Source organism: Littorina saxatilis, linkage group LG5 (genome assembly GCF_037325665.1).
Source record: "Littorina saxatilis isolate snail1 linkage group LG5, US_GU_Lsax_2.0, whole genome shotgun sequence".
Classification (NCBI taxonomy): Eukaryota; Metazoa; Mollusca; class Gastropoda; order Littorinimorpha; family Littorinidae; genus Littorina; species Littorina saxatilis.
Genome location: NC_090249.1, coordinates 58,030,561 through 58,046,102, shown reverse-complemented (window position 1 = coordinate 58,046,102; position 15,542 = coordinate 58,030,561). Strand labels below are relative to the sequence as shown.

Sequence of the window (15,542 nt, the reverse complement as noted above, 5' to 3'; positions counted from 1 at the left end):
TAGCATACATACGTTTAAAACCAAAATGGCTAGTTTCAGAAAAATACAAAACGTTGACTCATCAGGCCAGGAATACAAAGCAAACTGTCATACCAAAAAAGTCTAACGACAACGTTCCTGCGTTAATCAAAGTCACAAACAAGATATTTACTCATCCACTTTCCCTCAATAACGTTACAAGAAATAAGCCCGTTTACAAACGATCACCACAGACCGCAAGCTTCTTTTACCTAAATTCTTTTAACGTAAGGCTGAAAAAGTCGGAGAAAACGTTTCACTTCGAACTTCGTTAACCACAGAAAACACAAGTTATCATTATAAACATTAGCGACTTTCTAGCGTCTACAAAACATTGCTGTACGTTCACAACACTAGAACAGTTGAACACACAATAAAGAAACACTACAACAAGTCAGACTTTCAACTCACGTTATACATAAACAACTCACAAAGTCATTACAAAATGGCGACCAAAACACAACACAAACAAGTAACAACAAAATTACCTTATGCGCTGTGTGGGTTGACCAGCAGTACCAAAAACGTGTTGCCTCACAAACGAAGGGCACAAAACGATTCACACTTGAGAAACAACTGTCTCCAAGAACATTACGTTGACGTTAAAACATAAGAAACACTCCGTTGGTTCACTTGATAACCTTCATACGTTTACATCAAAACCAAACGCTTCCTAAAACCCTCAGATCGACTGACGAGACAGGAGTCAAGCAGCGGTATTTATGGTAACAAAAACCTAACATGGAATAGTTATTCAAAAGTCAGAGGTCACCGGATTGACCAACCAACAACATTCCTAAGACAGAATCGGGTGAAACTACTATTTTACAACCAATCAGTAACCGATCACGCACTCCGTGCATGCCCAAAACTTAAAACGGTATATTTAACAGAAAGAACATCAAGGAACTAGCTGACATCACAAAGCTAAAAACACGTGAGTCACACGTATTCTAAAACTTGCAACGCAGATTCGCAGGGCTCACCTCAAAATCAAAACACGGAAAATAGCACGTGAATCTCACGGTGTTCTAAGACTAAACAACGCAGTTTGTGACGCTCCGACCAAAACCAGGTCACAACAACTGAACAAGGAGCACGTGAATCTCACGTAAAAATATTAACGCTCCACAAAACGGGTCACAACAAGGTGCTACAATAAAAACACGGTTTACTTCTTTTTACATCGTGCAATGGCTTGAGCAAACGTAATTACAACAAAGGTAGGTGACTGCATGCCACATCGGCATGCACACTAAGTGTTTCTTGTATAGAATATAGTGAATGTTTGTAAAGATTTTAGTCAAGCAGTATGTAAGAAATGTTAAGTCCTTTGTACTGGAAACTTGCATTCTCCCAGTAAGGTAATATATTGTACTACGTTGCAAGCCCCTGGAGCAATTTTTTGACTAGTGCTTTTGTGAACAAGAAACAATTAACAAGTGGCTCTATCCCATCTCCCCCCCTTTCCCCGTCGCGATATAACCTTCGTGGTTGAAAACGACGTTAAACACCAAATAAAGAAAGAAAGATAGCTATTCAGGTTAAGCTGCGAGTTCTCAGATAGCTATTCGGGTTGAGCTGTGAGTTCTCAGATAGCTATTCAGGTTGAGCTGCGAGTTCTCAGATACCTATTCAGGTTAAGCTGCAAGTTCTCAGATACCTATTCAGGTTAAGCTGCAAGTTCTCAGATACCTATTCAGGTTAAGCTGCAAATTCTCAGATACCTATTCAGGTTAAGCTGCGAGTTCTCAGATACCTATTCAGGTAAAGCTGCGAGTTCTTATAGCATTGCAAAGAGTACATACGGTCTGGGATTCATCATAAAATTGCTCAATTGTATGTGTTGCTGTACTTTGTAAAGAAACTGTCATTTTCTCCCAGCATGTGGAGATGACATGTATTTGTATACAGTACATGTAAGAGGGTGCGAAGAAAATACTTTTGTGTGGTGTTTGACATAACTGTGTACACATGTAGAAGCAGTGCAGGTGGGACATATTTTTTTTAATTTTTTTTGGTAGTCCATTTTCCTGGGAATAGTGTATGAGATTTCTGCAGAAATAGCTTACCATTACCAGGTTTGACACCCGGATGTTTGCCCAAGGACACCTCTCTGCATCCAAGGAAATCATGATTTGTTTGCTCTGAAAACCTTGATTTTGCTTTTCATACCAGTGCAGCTAACATTTATCCTCATGTGCAGTGTGATAGATAAAGCCCTGATCTGTATATTGAAGACATATGACAGCAGGCATCGGGAACCTTTTAACCATTCCATGAAGAATACTTCAAGGAGGTTCTTTTCCTCTTGTGACATCTTCCCCCCCCCCCCCCCCCCCCAAGAGATTTGTTTGTGTGATTATGTCAAAGACAAAGAGATTTTTCCTCCCTTGCCAAAGTTTTCCTTTACAAGAAAAACACGGAGAAAATGACCCTTTTCTAACATCCGGATTTCCTGTGGTCCTCTTAAAACTTGTTGCTCATAATGAAACAACCATTTTGGCTTTATGCTACAGACTTCATGGTTACCCATACCAACTGGTCGTTGAGTTGGTCATTGTGCAAAAACAATATTGTAAACGAAAATTAAATTCAGACAAATTAAATTGTTAAATACTTATGGTTCTTGCTAAATGTACAGTTACAATTCCCGGACAGACAAAAAAATGTTATTTGCACAAAAACTTGACTGACCGGCGACACAACTGTTTGCATCTCTGTAATTAATAGCCATGGCTTCTCAGTATGCTTCTCATTTCATAACTGTTAAACCAGATGACAGCATTTCATTTCATTAGAGCTTATTTGTTTTTCCAAATGCAAATAGCTTATTACAAAGTGACTAGTTCTTAAATGGCATCCTGCTGTGCAAAATTGTTGGTACATTTAGCGGGAAAAACATGTCCCTGTCCTGATGATGCACTATGGGTTGGGAACCTATGTTCTCTCAGTTTTATTTTTTTAAACCTTTTTTTTTATTATTAGATTCATTAAAAAATGATGGTGCTCTTAGTCTTAACAGGAAAAAAGGTCTTACAGAAAAGACTTTAATGCTTATGGCATTGTTGAATTCTCAGACATTTCCATAAGGCAGAATAAAAAATGTCAACCTATTATCATTGGTGTGGGTGTTTGTTTTTTCTACATTTACAATATTCATAACCAGTCAGATCTCACAATGAAATAACTGGTGATCTGCCGTTATTGAGTACAAACCTGCACAGCAGGAACTTTCTTTATTTGGTGTTTAACGTCGTTTTCAACCACGAAGGTTATATCGCGACAGCTGCACAGCAGGAAGTAAATGCAGGTCTGAACAGAAACATACACAGTGATCATACGCATACACAACGCAGTGCAGGTGTGAACTGAAACATACACAGTGATCATACGCATACACAACGCAGTGCAGGTGTGAACTGAAACATACACAGTGATCATACGCATACACAACGCAGTGCAGGTGTGAACTGAAACATGCACAGTGATCATACGCATACACAACGCAGTGCAGGTGTGAACTGAAACATGCACAGTGATCATACGCATACACAACGCAGTGCAGGTGTGAACTGAAACATACACAGTGATCATACGCATACACAACGCAGTGCAGGTGTGAACTGAAACATGCACAGTGATCATACGCATACACAACGCAGTGCAGGTGTGAACTGAAACATGCACAGTGATCATACGCATACACAACGCAGTGCAGGTGTGAACTGAAACATACACAGTGATCATACGCATACACAACGCAGTGCAGGTGTGAACTGAAACATGCACAGTGATCATACGCATACACAACGCAGTGCAGGTGTGAACTGAAACATACACAGTGATCATACGCATACACAACGCAGTGCAGGTGTGAACTGAAACGTACACAGTGATCATACGCATACACAACGCAGTGCAGGTGTGAACGAAACGTACACAGTTATCGTACGCATACACAACGCAGTGCAGGTGTGAACTGAAACATGCACAGTGATCATACACATACACAACGCAGTGCAGGTGTGAACTGAAACGTACACAGTGATCATACGCATACACAACGCAGTGCAGGTGTGAACTGAAACATACACAGTGATCATACGCATACACAACGCAGTGCAGGTGTGAACTGAAACATACACTGATCATACGCATACACAACGCAGTGCAGGTGTGAACTGAAACATACACAGTGATCATACGCATACACAACGCAGTGCAGGTGTGAACTGAAACATACACAGTGCCAGGCATGGGAATTGAAAATTGTAAAAAAGGCGGAAAATTTATAACTGAAGACGTGAAGCGTCAAGTCGACGGCGCAAAGCGCCTAGCCTTACTAGGGGGGTCCGGGGACATGCCCCCCCGGAAAAATGTTTTTCCAAAGAACCCAGATGGTGCAATCTGGTGTCATCTGAGCTCCAAGTTTGCCATTAAATTCTGTTTTTAGAATCAGAGTTTTTAGTAAAAAAATGTACCAATTTTTGCATTTTTGAAGACAAAAAATATATACATGTATTATATGGTTTAAATTTGTAAAAAAATTGATCTGTTGAGACAAACAGGACAATGTAACTTGTAACACAATCTGTGCAATCTGGTTTACTTTCAAACATAAAAGTTCAATAACTGAGGCGGGCGGTAGCAGTGCGTGAACAAAGTACGGAAATTTTTCGCGGGCTTTTGCGCAAAGGCCAAAGTAACCGGTGCTTTTTTTGTGTGCCTCCCCCCTTTATTTTTTCGGCGGACACTTTTGCATTTTCGGCGGAAGAACAAAAAATTCGGCGGAAATCCGCTGTTCGGCGGACAATTCCCATGCCTGCACGCATACACAACGCAATGCAGGTGTGAACTGAAACATACACAGTGATCATACGCATACACAACGCAGTGCAGGTGTGAACTGAAACGTACACAGTGATCATACGCATACACAACGCAATGCAGGTGTGAACAGAAACATACACAGTGATCATACGCATACACAACGCAATGCAGGTGTGAACTGAAACATGCACAGTTATCGTACGCATACACAACGCAGTGCAGGTGTGAACTGAAACATGCACAGTTATCGTACGCATACACAACGCAGTGCAGGTGTAAACAGAAACATACACAGTGATCATACGCATACACAACGCAGTGCAGGTGTGAACTGAAACATGCACAGTGATCATACACATACACAACGCAGTGCAGGTGTGAACTGAAACATGCACAGTGATCATACGCATACACAACGCAGTGCAGGTGTGAACTGAAACATACACAGTGATCATACGCATACACAACGCAGTGCAGGTGTGAACTGAAACATGCACAGTTATCGTACGCATACACAACACAATGCAGGTATGAACAAAAACATCCACAGTGATCAAAGGCATACCCACACAATGCAGGTAAACAAGAACAAGACGAACAAGAATTTAATCCACAATATAGCAAACAAGCCATTGGTATTTGTCCTGGTGTGGAAACGATCGTACAACCATACACTCCTTGCATAAATGATACATTCATTTAATAATAAAAAATAAAATAAAAAAAAGGCTAACAAGTCAGTCATCACGCAAGTACAGATAAATAAAATATATTTTATAAATAGTTGTGTGCATATATATATATATATATATATGTATAACTTAACTGAATATTTTTTTATATAATAACATTGCGCAATTATAGTGCACATATTGTGAATGCTTCTCTCTTTTTCTCTCTCTCTCCTCCTCTCTCTCCTTCGCGCACGCACACGCACACACACACACACAAAAGGTATGAACAGAAACACACATTCATCGTACACATACACACGTGTGAATGAGTAATGGCAGGTAAACGGATAGAAATATCGAGCACTTTATTTTCAAGCTGTACATAATGTCCGAAAGAGGTGACTTTCTTTTCTTTTTCTTTTTTTATTTGGTGTTTAACGTCGTTTTCAACCACAAAGGTTATATCGCGACGGGGAAACGGGGGAAAAGAGGTGACTGCGCAAATGTTTTGCAAATCACAGCTTAATTTGTAACATGTAAATCTTGATATATTGGGAAATTGCTTGCATGAGATCATGAAATAACTAAGAAACAAGCCTGAATGTGTGGCCCCTGTTGGAATAAAAATGCAAAATGGTGCAATCAGTTTCGAACGCGCTTGAAATCTGCCAACTGGTGACAAATCCCACGCCTGACTTGGGTGGTTTATAGGACATGGACCCTTATGTCGTTGTTACACGACACTTGAGATTGACGAAGTTCTCAAATGTCGTATAGTTGTGTTCTTTTATTCTACGTGGCCCGTCTTCACAGCAGCAGACAAAAACTCGTCAAATTGAGTTCGAGGATTTATTTAACATTCCATACATACAACTGCACATCGTAGCAGAACTCAAAGTAGAAGCCCTTTTAACATACAAATCGCGCTGGCCTATATAGTAAATACTCAATCTCGAGAATATTCCAGACCGAACATGATACAACTAAAATTAGATGAACTGTCCACACACTAAGTCATACATCTGGGCTGATTTGCATGAGAAAGTTACCAAGTGAACGGTAACCATGCAATCACTGGGTCTGCATGATTGGTTGACATTTGTTGTGATTTCAACCGATCTAACCCTGCAGCTGATTGTCGCCCACATGGGTGGGATCCAGTTTCGGCTTTGTTCACCCCAGAGTTTTTGACAGCTGTACATTTCCTTGTGACTCCTACGGTGAAGGAGACAGTTTGTGTGTGTAATGTCACTGCTGTTGTTTTGGGTGTGATGAGAGCAGAGCCATGAGGTGAGGTCGTAACGCAGAGAGAGGAATGTCACTGCTGTTGTTTTGGGTGTGATGAGAGCAGAGCCATGAGGTGAGGTCGTAACGCAGAGAGAGGAATGTCAGGAGATCCGCTGTAGAACAAACCCTGCGAAGACGTCAGACACTGTCCACCTGAGTTGTCTCCCATTACTTTCAGGGCTGGTAAGAAACTGCAAAGTTAATAAAACCCATTTATTAGTCAGTGAGTCAATGGAAGACTGGGAATTGTAGTCTCCAAAATAAGGCTAGATACCAGCAAATACACTGTATGTGCCTGAAGACACTAACTAATGACACTAACACACACACTAACTAATGACACTAACACACACTAACTAATGACACTAACACACACACACTAATTAATGACACTAACACACACACTAACTAATGACACTGACACACACACACACTCGCATAAAGAGGTGAACCTGAAAGGAAGGTGATGCCAAGGGCTTCCTATAACTTCTGAAAACTGCCAACCCTTTTACAAAAGAAACCCTAAACTACAAATTCTCGGAGCATTTAAAAGTCTTTACTGACGGATCCAAATTTGCAGACGGCAGCGTTGGCTGCGCCTTTGTGATCCCAGATCTCAAAATCTCAAGGAAATATACTCTTAATAAAGACATCTCCATATTCTCAGCCGAGCTATTTGCCTTGCTCATGGCATGCACTTTTATAAATGACCTCCCAGTCACACCGCGTGCGGTAGTTTTCTGCTCTGACTCGCGCTCTTCACTACAAGCTCTGCATCGAAACACATCAAATCGGGCAGAGCTACAAAGAGAAATCCTCTTTATATGTCACCAGTTAATCTCATCCGGCACATCCGTATCATTTCTCTGGGTCCCCTCTCACGTAGGGGTCCGGGGAAATGAACTGGCGGATGTCGCTGCCAAAGAAGCGGCAGAATCTAGCCCAGCTAACACTAACATCGGCTACTCAGTAACCGAGTTCTACAGTAAAATCCGTAAACTCATTCGAAGTCAGTACGTAACATCTCTGTCCTATCAACCCATTGATATGAACGATCTACACCCCGATCTCCCAACAAACCTCCTCACTATCTTCAGACGCCTCCGTGCCGGCGGCTGCCGCTTCCATATCTTTAACAAGTCCTGCCATTGTGGAGAACCCTATTCATTTCAACACATTTTCGCTCCATGCGCTACAAATAGAATTACCTTTAAAACCTTATATGACCATATGCAGCTCCATGGTCTGAGTCCCAAGGATTATCTGCGCAGTAGCAGTTCTCTAGGCTGGTCACACAGCTTGCTGCTGTGCCGACTGGTCAGGGACTCGGACATGGGGCTGTGGGTATAACTAAGCCCAGATTATCACATCAGCGTGTTTCAGTTTGAGGTCGAGTGGCTCCCGCCATCCCTCCTGATTCCAGCGACTACCTTCTAGACAACATATCCTCACCCAAGGCCCACTAGTCGCCAAACTGTACATATTGCTTTTATTACCACGGCCTTCGTGGCTTACATCTTAATCCTTTTATTTGTAAAAAGTTTTGAGATTTATTGTTCGTGTTCCTCTTACTTGCTCATCTATTTGGTTTTATTGGTGATCCTGAAAGGTTCCACTTTTTAACTCGATTTGAAATAATAAAAAAAATAATATTACAAGCCCGTTATTCAAGATATAGAATACAGACTTATAATTCTTACCAAGAAACATCTTAACTACTTTTCATTTTAACAAATTCCACAGAGCATTATCAACTCAACCCCACCCCCTGCCCTCCTCTCCTTATTTTTTGTTTCTTTCTTTCCTCTTTTTGAAAGCGGACAAACACTCAAGTCCTTAATGGCTCAAAACCGTAGGACTTTTAATATTAATTTTAACGTAACCCTTTTATGGCATCACCATTTCGGCAAATTTAATTAAGAAAATATATAGAAATCCCAGTAACATCCATGCACATACAAAGATAACCAAGTGAATGTGGCTAACTTCAAACACTGCACAATACCACACTACACACATGCATGGGATAAGACAACTGAATTATTTAGTTCACTAACAATACACATCTTTTGTACAAAGTATCTTCCTTTTATCACAATTTACCTGTCTGGCTGCAAAAAGAAAAGATGGAAAAATCAGGCACTCACCTTTTCCAAGATGGCAGCAGTGAAAACACCTCAGGGGCATAATCTGAAAGGGCTTGGCCCTGAAACATCACAAGATAAATACATAATATCAAAAAAGAGAAAGAAAGAAAATATTGTACATGTAAAACAAAACCCATGTTATAAGATTCTCTCCCCCCCCCCTCCCCCCCCCCCCCCCCCCCATTTTAAACTCCCTCCCTTTTAAGACTGCTTTCTCAGACTTTTTGTTCGTGATATCTGTAAATTTACCCCCATTTTAAGGCTTGCTCCTTTTTGAGACCTGATTTTCTCAGGGGGGTTCTACTGTACTGTTTATTATCAAACCATAATCCAAATAGAAAAGAAAAGTGCTGGTAAACAGGTGTCGTCTACCTGCAGCAGGTGTTGCAGAAGCAGGAAGAAGAGGGAGGTGTGTTGCGGAGTGTCAGCGCCCAGCTGTTTGAGCAGACTAATGGCTTCTGACCACTGGCTGTGACGTAACAGGAATCGCAACGCCAGCTCTGGACCTTGGTCTGAAGCGCTGCGTAACAATAATAATAATAATAATAATAATAACAATAACAACACTTTATTGTCCATTAAAATGAAACAGAACGGGAGGGGAAAGCATAGAGTGAGGAATAAAGCACTCTGCAAATTAAGCTTATACATTTAAATTATCCTTAACTTTCCTGGGAGTATCCACAAACTTAACACATATTTTAAATGGAGCTGAATCTGACCTGATCCAAAGATAACAGTTGACAGTTCTGTTCAAAAGTCTGTATTTGTTGGGAGGTGGACTTCTTATGACTCTTGCTCAATCTTATGCACATTTTCCGAAAATCCTGATTTTTGGTGGGTTTTTTTTCCTCACACAATAACCAGCCACCATGAGCATTATCTACAAATGTTAAAGAGTCGAAGCCTTACCCTAAAAGAATGATCTGGCCTTTGGCAGAAGCAGCCTTCCCTGGGTCTACAGAGTTGTTTGGTTCAGGCAGGCACTCTATGGCCCTCATGTAATACTGTTGCTGTGGAAACACACAATAAATAGTATTGATAATATTAACTGTATGGTTCTGTTTAACACTTGCATCAGTACACTGTTAGAAACAGTAACAATATATCCTACACAGCCTATTCTAGCGCAGAGCTAGACACACAACTGTTCCTTCTTTTCTCGAGTAGGTTGGAACAAAAACTTGGATCCATTAAAACATACAAAATGTCTTCTTTTTTCAAACAGCACCTTTGCATATATATCTAACCAAGGAAAGGTTCAGCAAGCGTGTGTGTGTGTGCATGCGTGCGTGCATGTGTGTTTGTGTGGTGTGTGTACGTGTGTGTTGTGTGTGTGTGTGTATAAGTGTGCGCATGCTGTATTTGCGTGTGTGTAGTTCTTCAAGAGCATTCATTCATCTGCTTAAAGATATTTTCTTCATCAATGTCATAGAACCCTCAGAAAAGTCAAACACTCACAAAGAATACCAGACGGCAAAATGTTGTTGTTTGTTTGTTTGCTTAACGCCCAGCCGACCACGAAGGGCCATATCAGGGCGGTGCTGCTTTGACATATGACGTGTGTCACACACAAGACAGAAGTCACAGCACAGGCTTCATGTCTCACCCAGTCACATTATTCTGACACCGGACCAACCAGTCCTAGCACTAACCCCATAATGCCAGACGCCAGGCGGAGCAGCCACTAGATTGCCAATTTTTGAGTCACTTGAGAAAAAGTGACTCTATGTAATCGGTCAGTGTTAGTCTGTCCGGCCGGCCGTAGACACCACCTTAACGTTGGACTTTTCTCGGAAACTATCAAAGCGATCGGGCTCATATTTTGTTTAGTCGTGACCTCCAATGACCTCTACACTTTAACGATGGTTTTGTTGACCTTTGACCTTTTTCAAGGTCACAGGTCAGCGTCAAAGGAAAAATTAGACATTTTATATCTTTGACAAAGTTCATCGGATGTAATTGAAACTTTGTAGGATTATTCTTTACATCAAAGTATTTACATCTGTAGCCTTTTACGAACGTTATCAGAAAAACAAGGGAGATAACTAGCCTTTTCTGTTCGGCAACACACAACTTAACGTTGGGCTTTTCTCGGAAACTATAAAAGTGACCGGGCTCAAATTTTATGTGAACGTGACTCATTGTGTTGTGAATAGCAATTTCTTCCTGTCCATCTGATGCCTCATATAATATTCAGAACTGCGAAAGTGACTCGATCGAGCGTTTGCTCTTCTTGTAAAGTCTTAGATATGACCCGGCCGGGGTTCGAACCCACGACCTCCCGATCACAGGGCGGACGCCTTACCACCGGCAAAATGTACTTACCATGTGCTTTCTCCTCACAAATGCAGACACACCAACAGCCTGTTCACTCACGGTCTGAGCATTGCGTACAAAGGGAACCTGGAAATACAAGACAGCCATGAAAGAACACTTGTTCTACTATGCTGACGGCTGTCCTTCATTCAGCCTGATGTCTACTTTGTGAAGCTTCGCCAAGTTCTTTTTACCAAAAACTCTGCTTAAGTTTCGTGCGGCAAGCTTCGCCAAGTCTTTTTACCAAAAACTCTGCTTAAGTTTCGTGCGGCAAGCTTCGCGAAGTATACTTTGTGTAGTCGACTTGGCCCAGTTCAGGACAGGCTTGAGAGAACTGTACAATAGAGGGGTCATTATGGGAGGTACCACTGTATCTTCTGTCTACTCTGAACCGGAGAAAAATTCTGTACTAAACTCTTAAATAAACAAAATTGGTACAGACAGAAAGACATACAGACAGAGTGGCATACAGACAGAGTGGCATACAGACAGAGTGGCATACAGACAGAAAGACATACAGACAGAGTGGCATACAGACAGAGTGGCATACAGACAGAGTGACATACAGACAGAGTGGCATACAGACAGAGTGACATACAGACAGAGTGACATACAGACAGAAAGACATACAGACAGAGTGGCATACAGACAGAGTGACATACAGACAGAGTGGCAGTCAAATGAAGATGCAGATAACCAGACAGGCAGATGGACAGACAGACATACAAATGAAACAACAGTCAGACCAATAAACACTTTCTTTCTCTCTAAAAAAAAAAAAAGCCTACCCGACAAGAAACAAAAATTCCACCCACTCTCTTCCTTTTCTCTCTTTCAATAACACCAACATTTGCACTAATAGATGAATTCCATAGATAGCTCCGTCGGGTTTGAATGGGTCGAGAAAGAGTGAATACCCTTGCCAAAACCTCTGGAGGGGCCAATCTTCAATGTTTGTAAGAGGTTTTGGCAAGGGTACTCACTCTTCCACAACGCACACAAACCCGACAGTGATTTCCGAAAATTGTCTGTTGCTGCATTTCTTACCAGTGACTGCGGGCGTTGCTGGTACAGCAGACGGCAGACAAGCTCAAAGGTGATGGTGCTGTACTGCAAGTTAAGATGGCCGTCTGCATTCTCCAAGCCCAGTGTCACCTGCCACAAAGCCTGGTCCTCTGCTGTTAGTTCTTCTGTCAATTGTTAAAAAAAGAAAAATATATAATAAAAAAAAAGGGAAGAATAATTATGCTCATGTGATTTTGTGCCTTGAACCTGTTTTCACTTGGACTCTTTGTTCTTATCGTTCTTTCTTGTTCTTTCATTTGTGTGTGTGTGTGTGTGTGTGTGTGTGTGTGTGTGTGTGTGTGTGTGTGTGTGTGTGTGTTCATTCTTCTTCTCCTTCAACTTCTGTTTCATGTGTGTGTGTGTGAGTGTGTGTGTGTGTGTGTGTGAGTGGTGTGTGTGTGTGTGTGTGTGTGTGTGTGTGTGTGTGTGTGTGTGTGTGTGCGTGCATGCTTTTTGTGTGTGGGTGAGGGGTGTCAATCAAAGGTTTGAGGGTGTAAACAGCATTCAAATACTGTGACCGTTATATGTCAGAGTTTTTTTTCTTTCACATCCTTGATTGCAAACTTATAAATTACCACACATTACTACCAACCCCCACCCCCCTCCCCCCCCCCTCCTCCCCCCCCCTTTTTTTTTTTACTTTGCTACCTGATCCTTTATTTAAAAATTTTAGTAATAAATTTTCATTTGATTAATATACTTACCCAACTCACATATAGCAATTAACTCTAGTTCAGTGCTGGTAACGCTGTACGCATCCCCTTGGTAACAAGGGAAGCCCCTCTAAAAAAAGAGTGACCAATACCCATAAGGCCATATTAATACATACTTCCGACTTCCGTATGCGCGCGCATACGCCGCCATATGCATCATTCCAAACGAAGCCCAACTCACTCCCCTTTTTTAGAAATCCACCCCCCACAGCGGGGAGGCGGGAGGGAATAAACGATGTGAGTTGGGTAAGTATATTAATCAAATGAAAATTTATTACTAAAATTTTTAATTAAATTACATATCTTACCCAACTCACATATAGCAGATTGCTACTATAGGTGGAGGGCACTTAACCCAATCAGGAATTGAGAATCTGTCCTGCCGCTAACAGAGCAGGTAACCCAGAAACACATCCTATCTCAATGCATAGGCATCTCTGAGATAAACACCAATGAAAAACCTTTCAATAAAGCCAGCAAGCCGACTCAAGAACACAGTTCTGCCAGGAGACCAAATCGAAGAACAGCTAGAGTGGAAGCCCAATCTCTTGCCCCGTGAGGCCTAGCTGTAGTAAAAAAAACTGCCCTGACATCCCCTGCCTGACTCTGCCACCATACATAAACTTGTCTAACTATGGTGGAGACCCAATTGGCTAACATTACTCTCGAGATGTCTTTAAAGCGCACCATAACGAGTGAGATAAAAAGAAGTTCCTGAGATTCCGATCTAGTGTGCAGAGTCCTTAACGGAAAACTGTGGAGGGCTATAACCGTACAAAAATGTACATCAGAATCTCCAAGAGCCATAAAAATGCTCAAGAAAGGAAAAAAGAGTCCGTGCTGTTCGAAGGGGGAGGACTGACTGACTGCCCCCCCCCCCCCCCCCCCTGTCTACTGCCACCACTTGAAGGCATACCTGAACACTGTGGCAGTCCATCTAGGCAAGGTTGACCTCAACAAGTCATTACCCCTACCAAAGTTGAAAGACATTCTTTCTTCCTTTATATAAATTAATCAGTGTTTAACGTCGTATATAACCGTTCAAGGTTAAAGGGCGACGAAGCAGAAAGATAAGAACAAGAGCCCTTAGATTTAATGATCTCAAGCAATCCGTGCAAGTCAGAAAAAATCTTCAAAACTCGAACAGACCAAAAGGCTCAATATGGCTCTAGGGGAGCCAAAATAGTGATTAAGATTTGAACGGTGAATCAAAGTTGGTAACTCCAGATTCCGCTTATATGCCAGAAAACCCAAAAGAAACCTAAGTGCCATAGATCAGTCTTTCTCCGAAAATCTGTCTATAGCAAAATAACAGAAAAAACACTTACTCCCACTTCTCACAGAAGCTACCCGAGTAAGCATGGCCGATTTCCGTGTTGATCAGCAAGGCTAGTTAAGTAAAAGAGTCAAAGAATCCAATCACAAAAACCCTAAAACTAGGAGCAAAGTCCAAGAAAGGACTGAAGATCAGCTTTCAGCAAGCCTAACGTAGGCCCTCTTAAACTTGCTGGCTAAAACGCCACCAAGAGAAAAATTAGCACCGAGCTGTCTCAGTAAAACTGATATCACATAATGTCTTAAACAAAGACGTGAGAGAAAAAGAACGGAAAGCCAAAATAGGTGGCTCGCCACCTTCATTGTACCGAGAGAAGAGGAGTTCTATCCGTTAAAACATAAGCCATCTGTTCCACGCCAGACAACAAGACAAGTACCAGTCCAGAGTTGACGGGCAGAAGAGCCCGAGCAACTCAAAAATATCCTACAGTAGACACCCGTGAGAAACGAGTGTGAGCAAAACCGGAGCCCTCTTGCCAGCCTAACGAGGTCTGGCAACCCAAAAAGAACGGGCCCAAACTGTGCGACCAGCAGGCCGCTCAAAGTAAAACAAGAGTAAAAATTTCCATGCCCGGCAGTCGGGCGACGAAGATAAGCAAAAGGCGATAGTACCAAAAGGCAAAAACTCATTAATAGAAATTTCTCCCATTCCCCCGAAGGAACAAAAACACGTGGTCAAAGAGAGTCTGCTCCAAGTGGCCATTTGGCCGACAGACTTAGAGAGTCCGCCCAGTCATAGAGACTCTCATGAAGGTACTTCGCTGCTAAAAAGATCTCGTGATGGTAAAACCACCAAAACCTCTCATGATCCGTGAGGAAGCGATAGGGAGTGAGAGACCCCCTTTTCTTGATGAGAAAAGCCCCCTGTGGAGTTGTCTGCTTGAAACAACACATGTTCCAACCCTTTGTTCTATTGCTTAACACCCAACAGACCACAAAGGGTCCTATAAAAGCTGAGAAGCCTTAGACATCTAATGTGCTCCAGCCCTGCACTCCCAGTTACACCTGGAGCAAAGGACTTCTATCAAGGGCCGCTTGCACAATCTCCAAGAGATCCAAAAACGGCTCAACAAACGCATGACTTAGAAAAAAGATCAGAACCCTGAAGCTCTGAAATACCAAACGAACCATGAAAGAGAACCAAAAAGGGA

At 41.9% G+C, this 15,542-nt stretch overlaps 1 protein-coding gene across 1 annotated transcript in view; it reads right to left on the bottom strand.

Annotated features, from left to right (window-relative positions):
- Positions 1–5,873: 5,873 nt before the first annotated feature.
- The window catches only part of LOC138967539 (BLOC-2 complex member HPS6-like), a 34,691-nt gene continuing 25,022 nt past the window's right edge, over positions 5,874–15,542 (bottom strand). Inside the window, exons 14-19 of the mRNA XM_070340112.1 lie at positions 12,326–12,468; positions 11,288–11,365; positions 9,872–9,972; positions 9,332–9,479; positions 8,960–9,018; positions 5,874–7,003 (exon numbers count right to left, since the gene is read on the bottom strand). Of these exons, the coding sequence (XP_070196213.1) occupies positions 6,844–7,003; positions 8,960–9,018; positions 9,332–9,479; positions 9,872–9,972; positions 11,288–11,365; positions 12,326–12,468 (689 nt within the window). The 3' untranslated portion in view covers positions 5,874–6,843. The remainder of the gene's footprint in view (positions 7,004–8,959; positions 9,019–9,331; positions 9,480–9,871; positions 9,973–11,287; positions 11,366–12,325; positions 12,469–15,542) is intronic.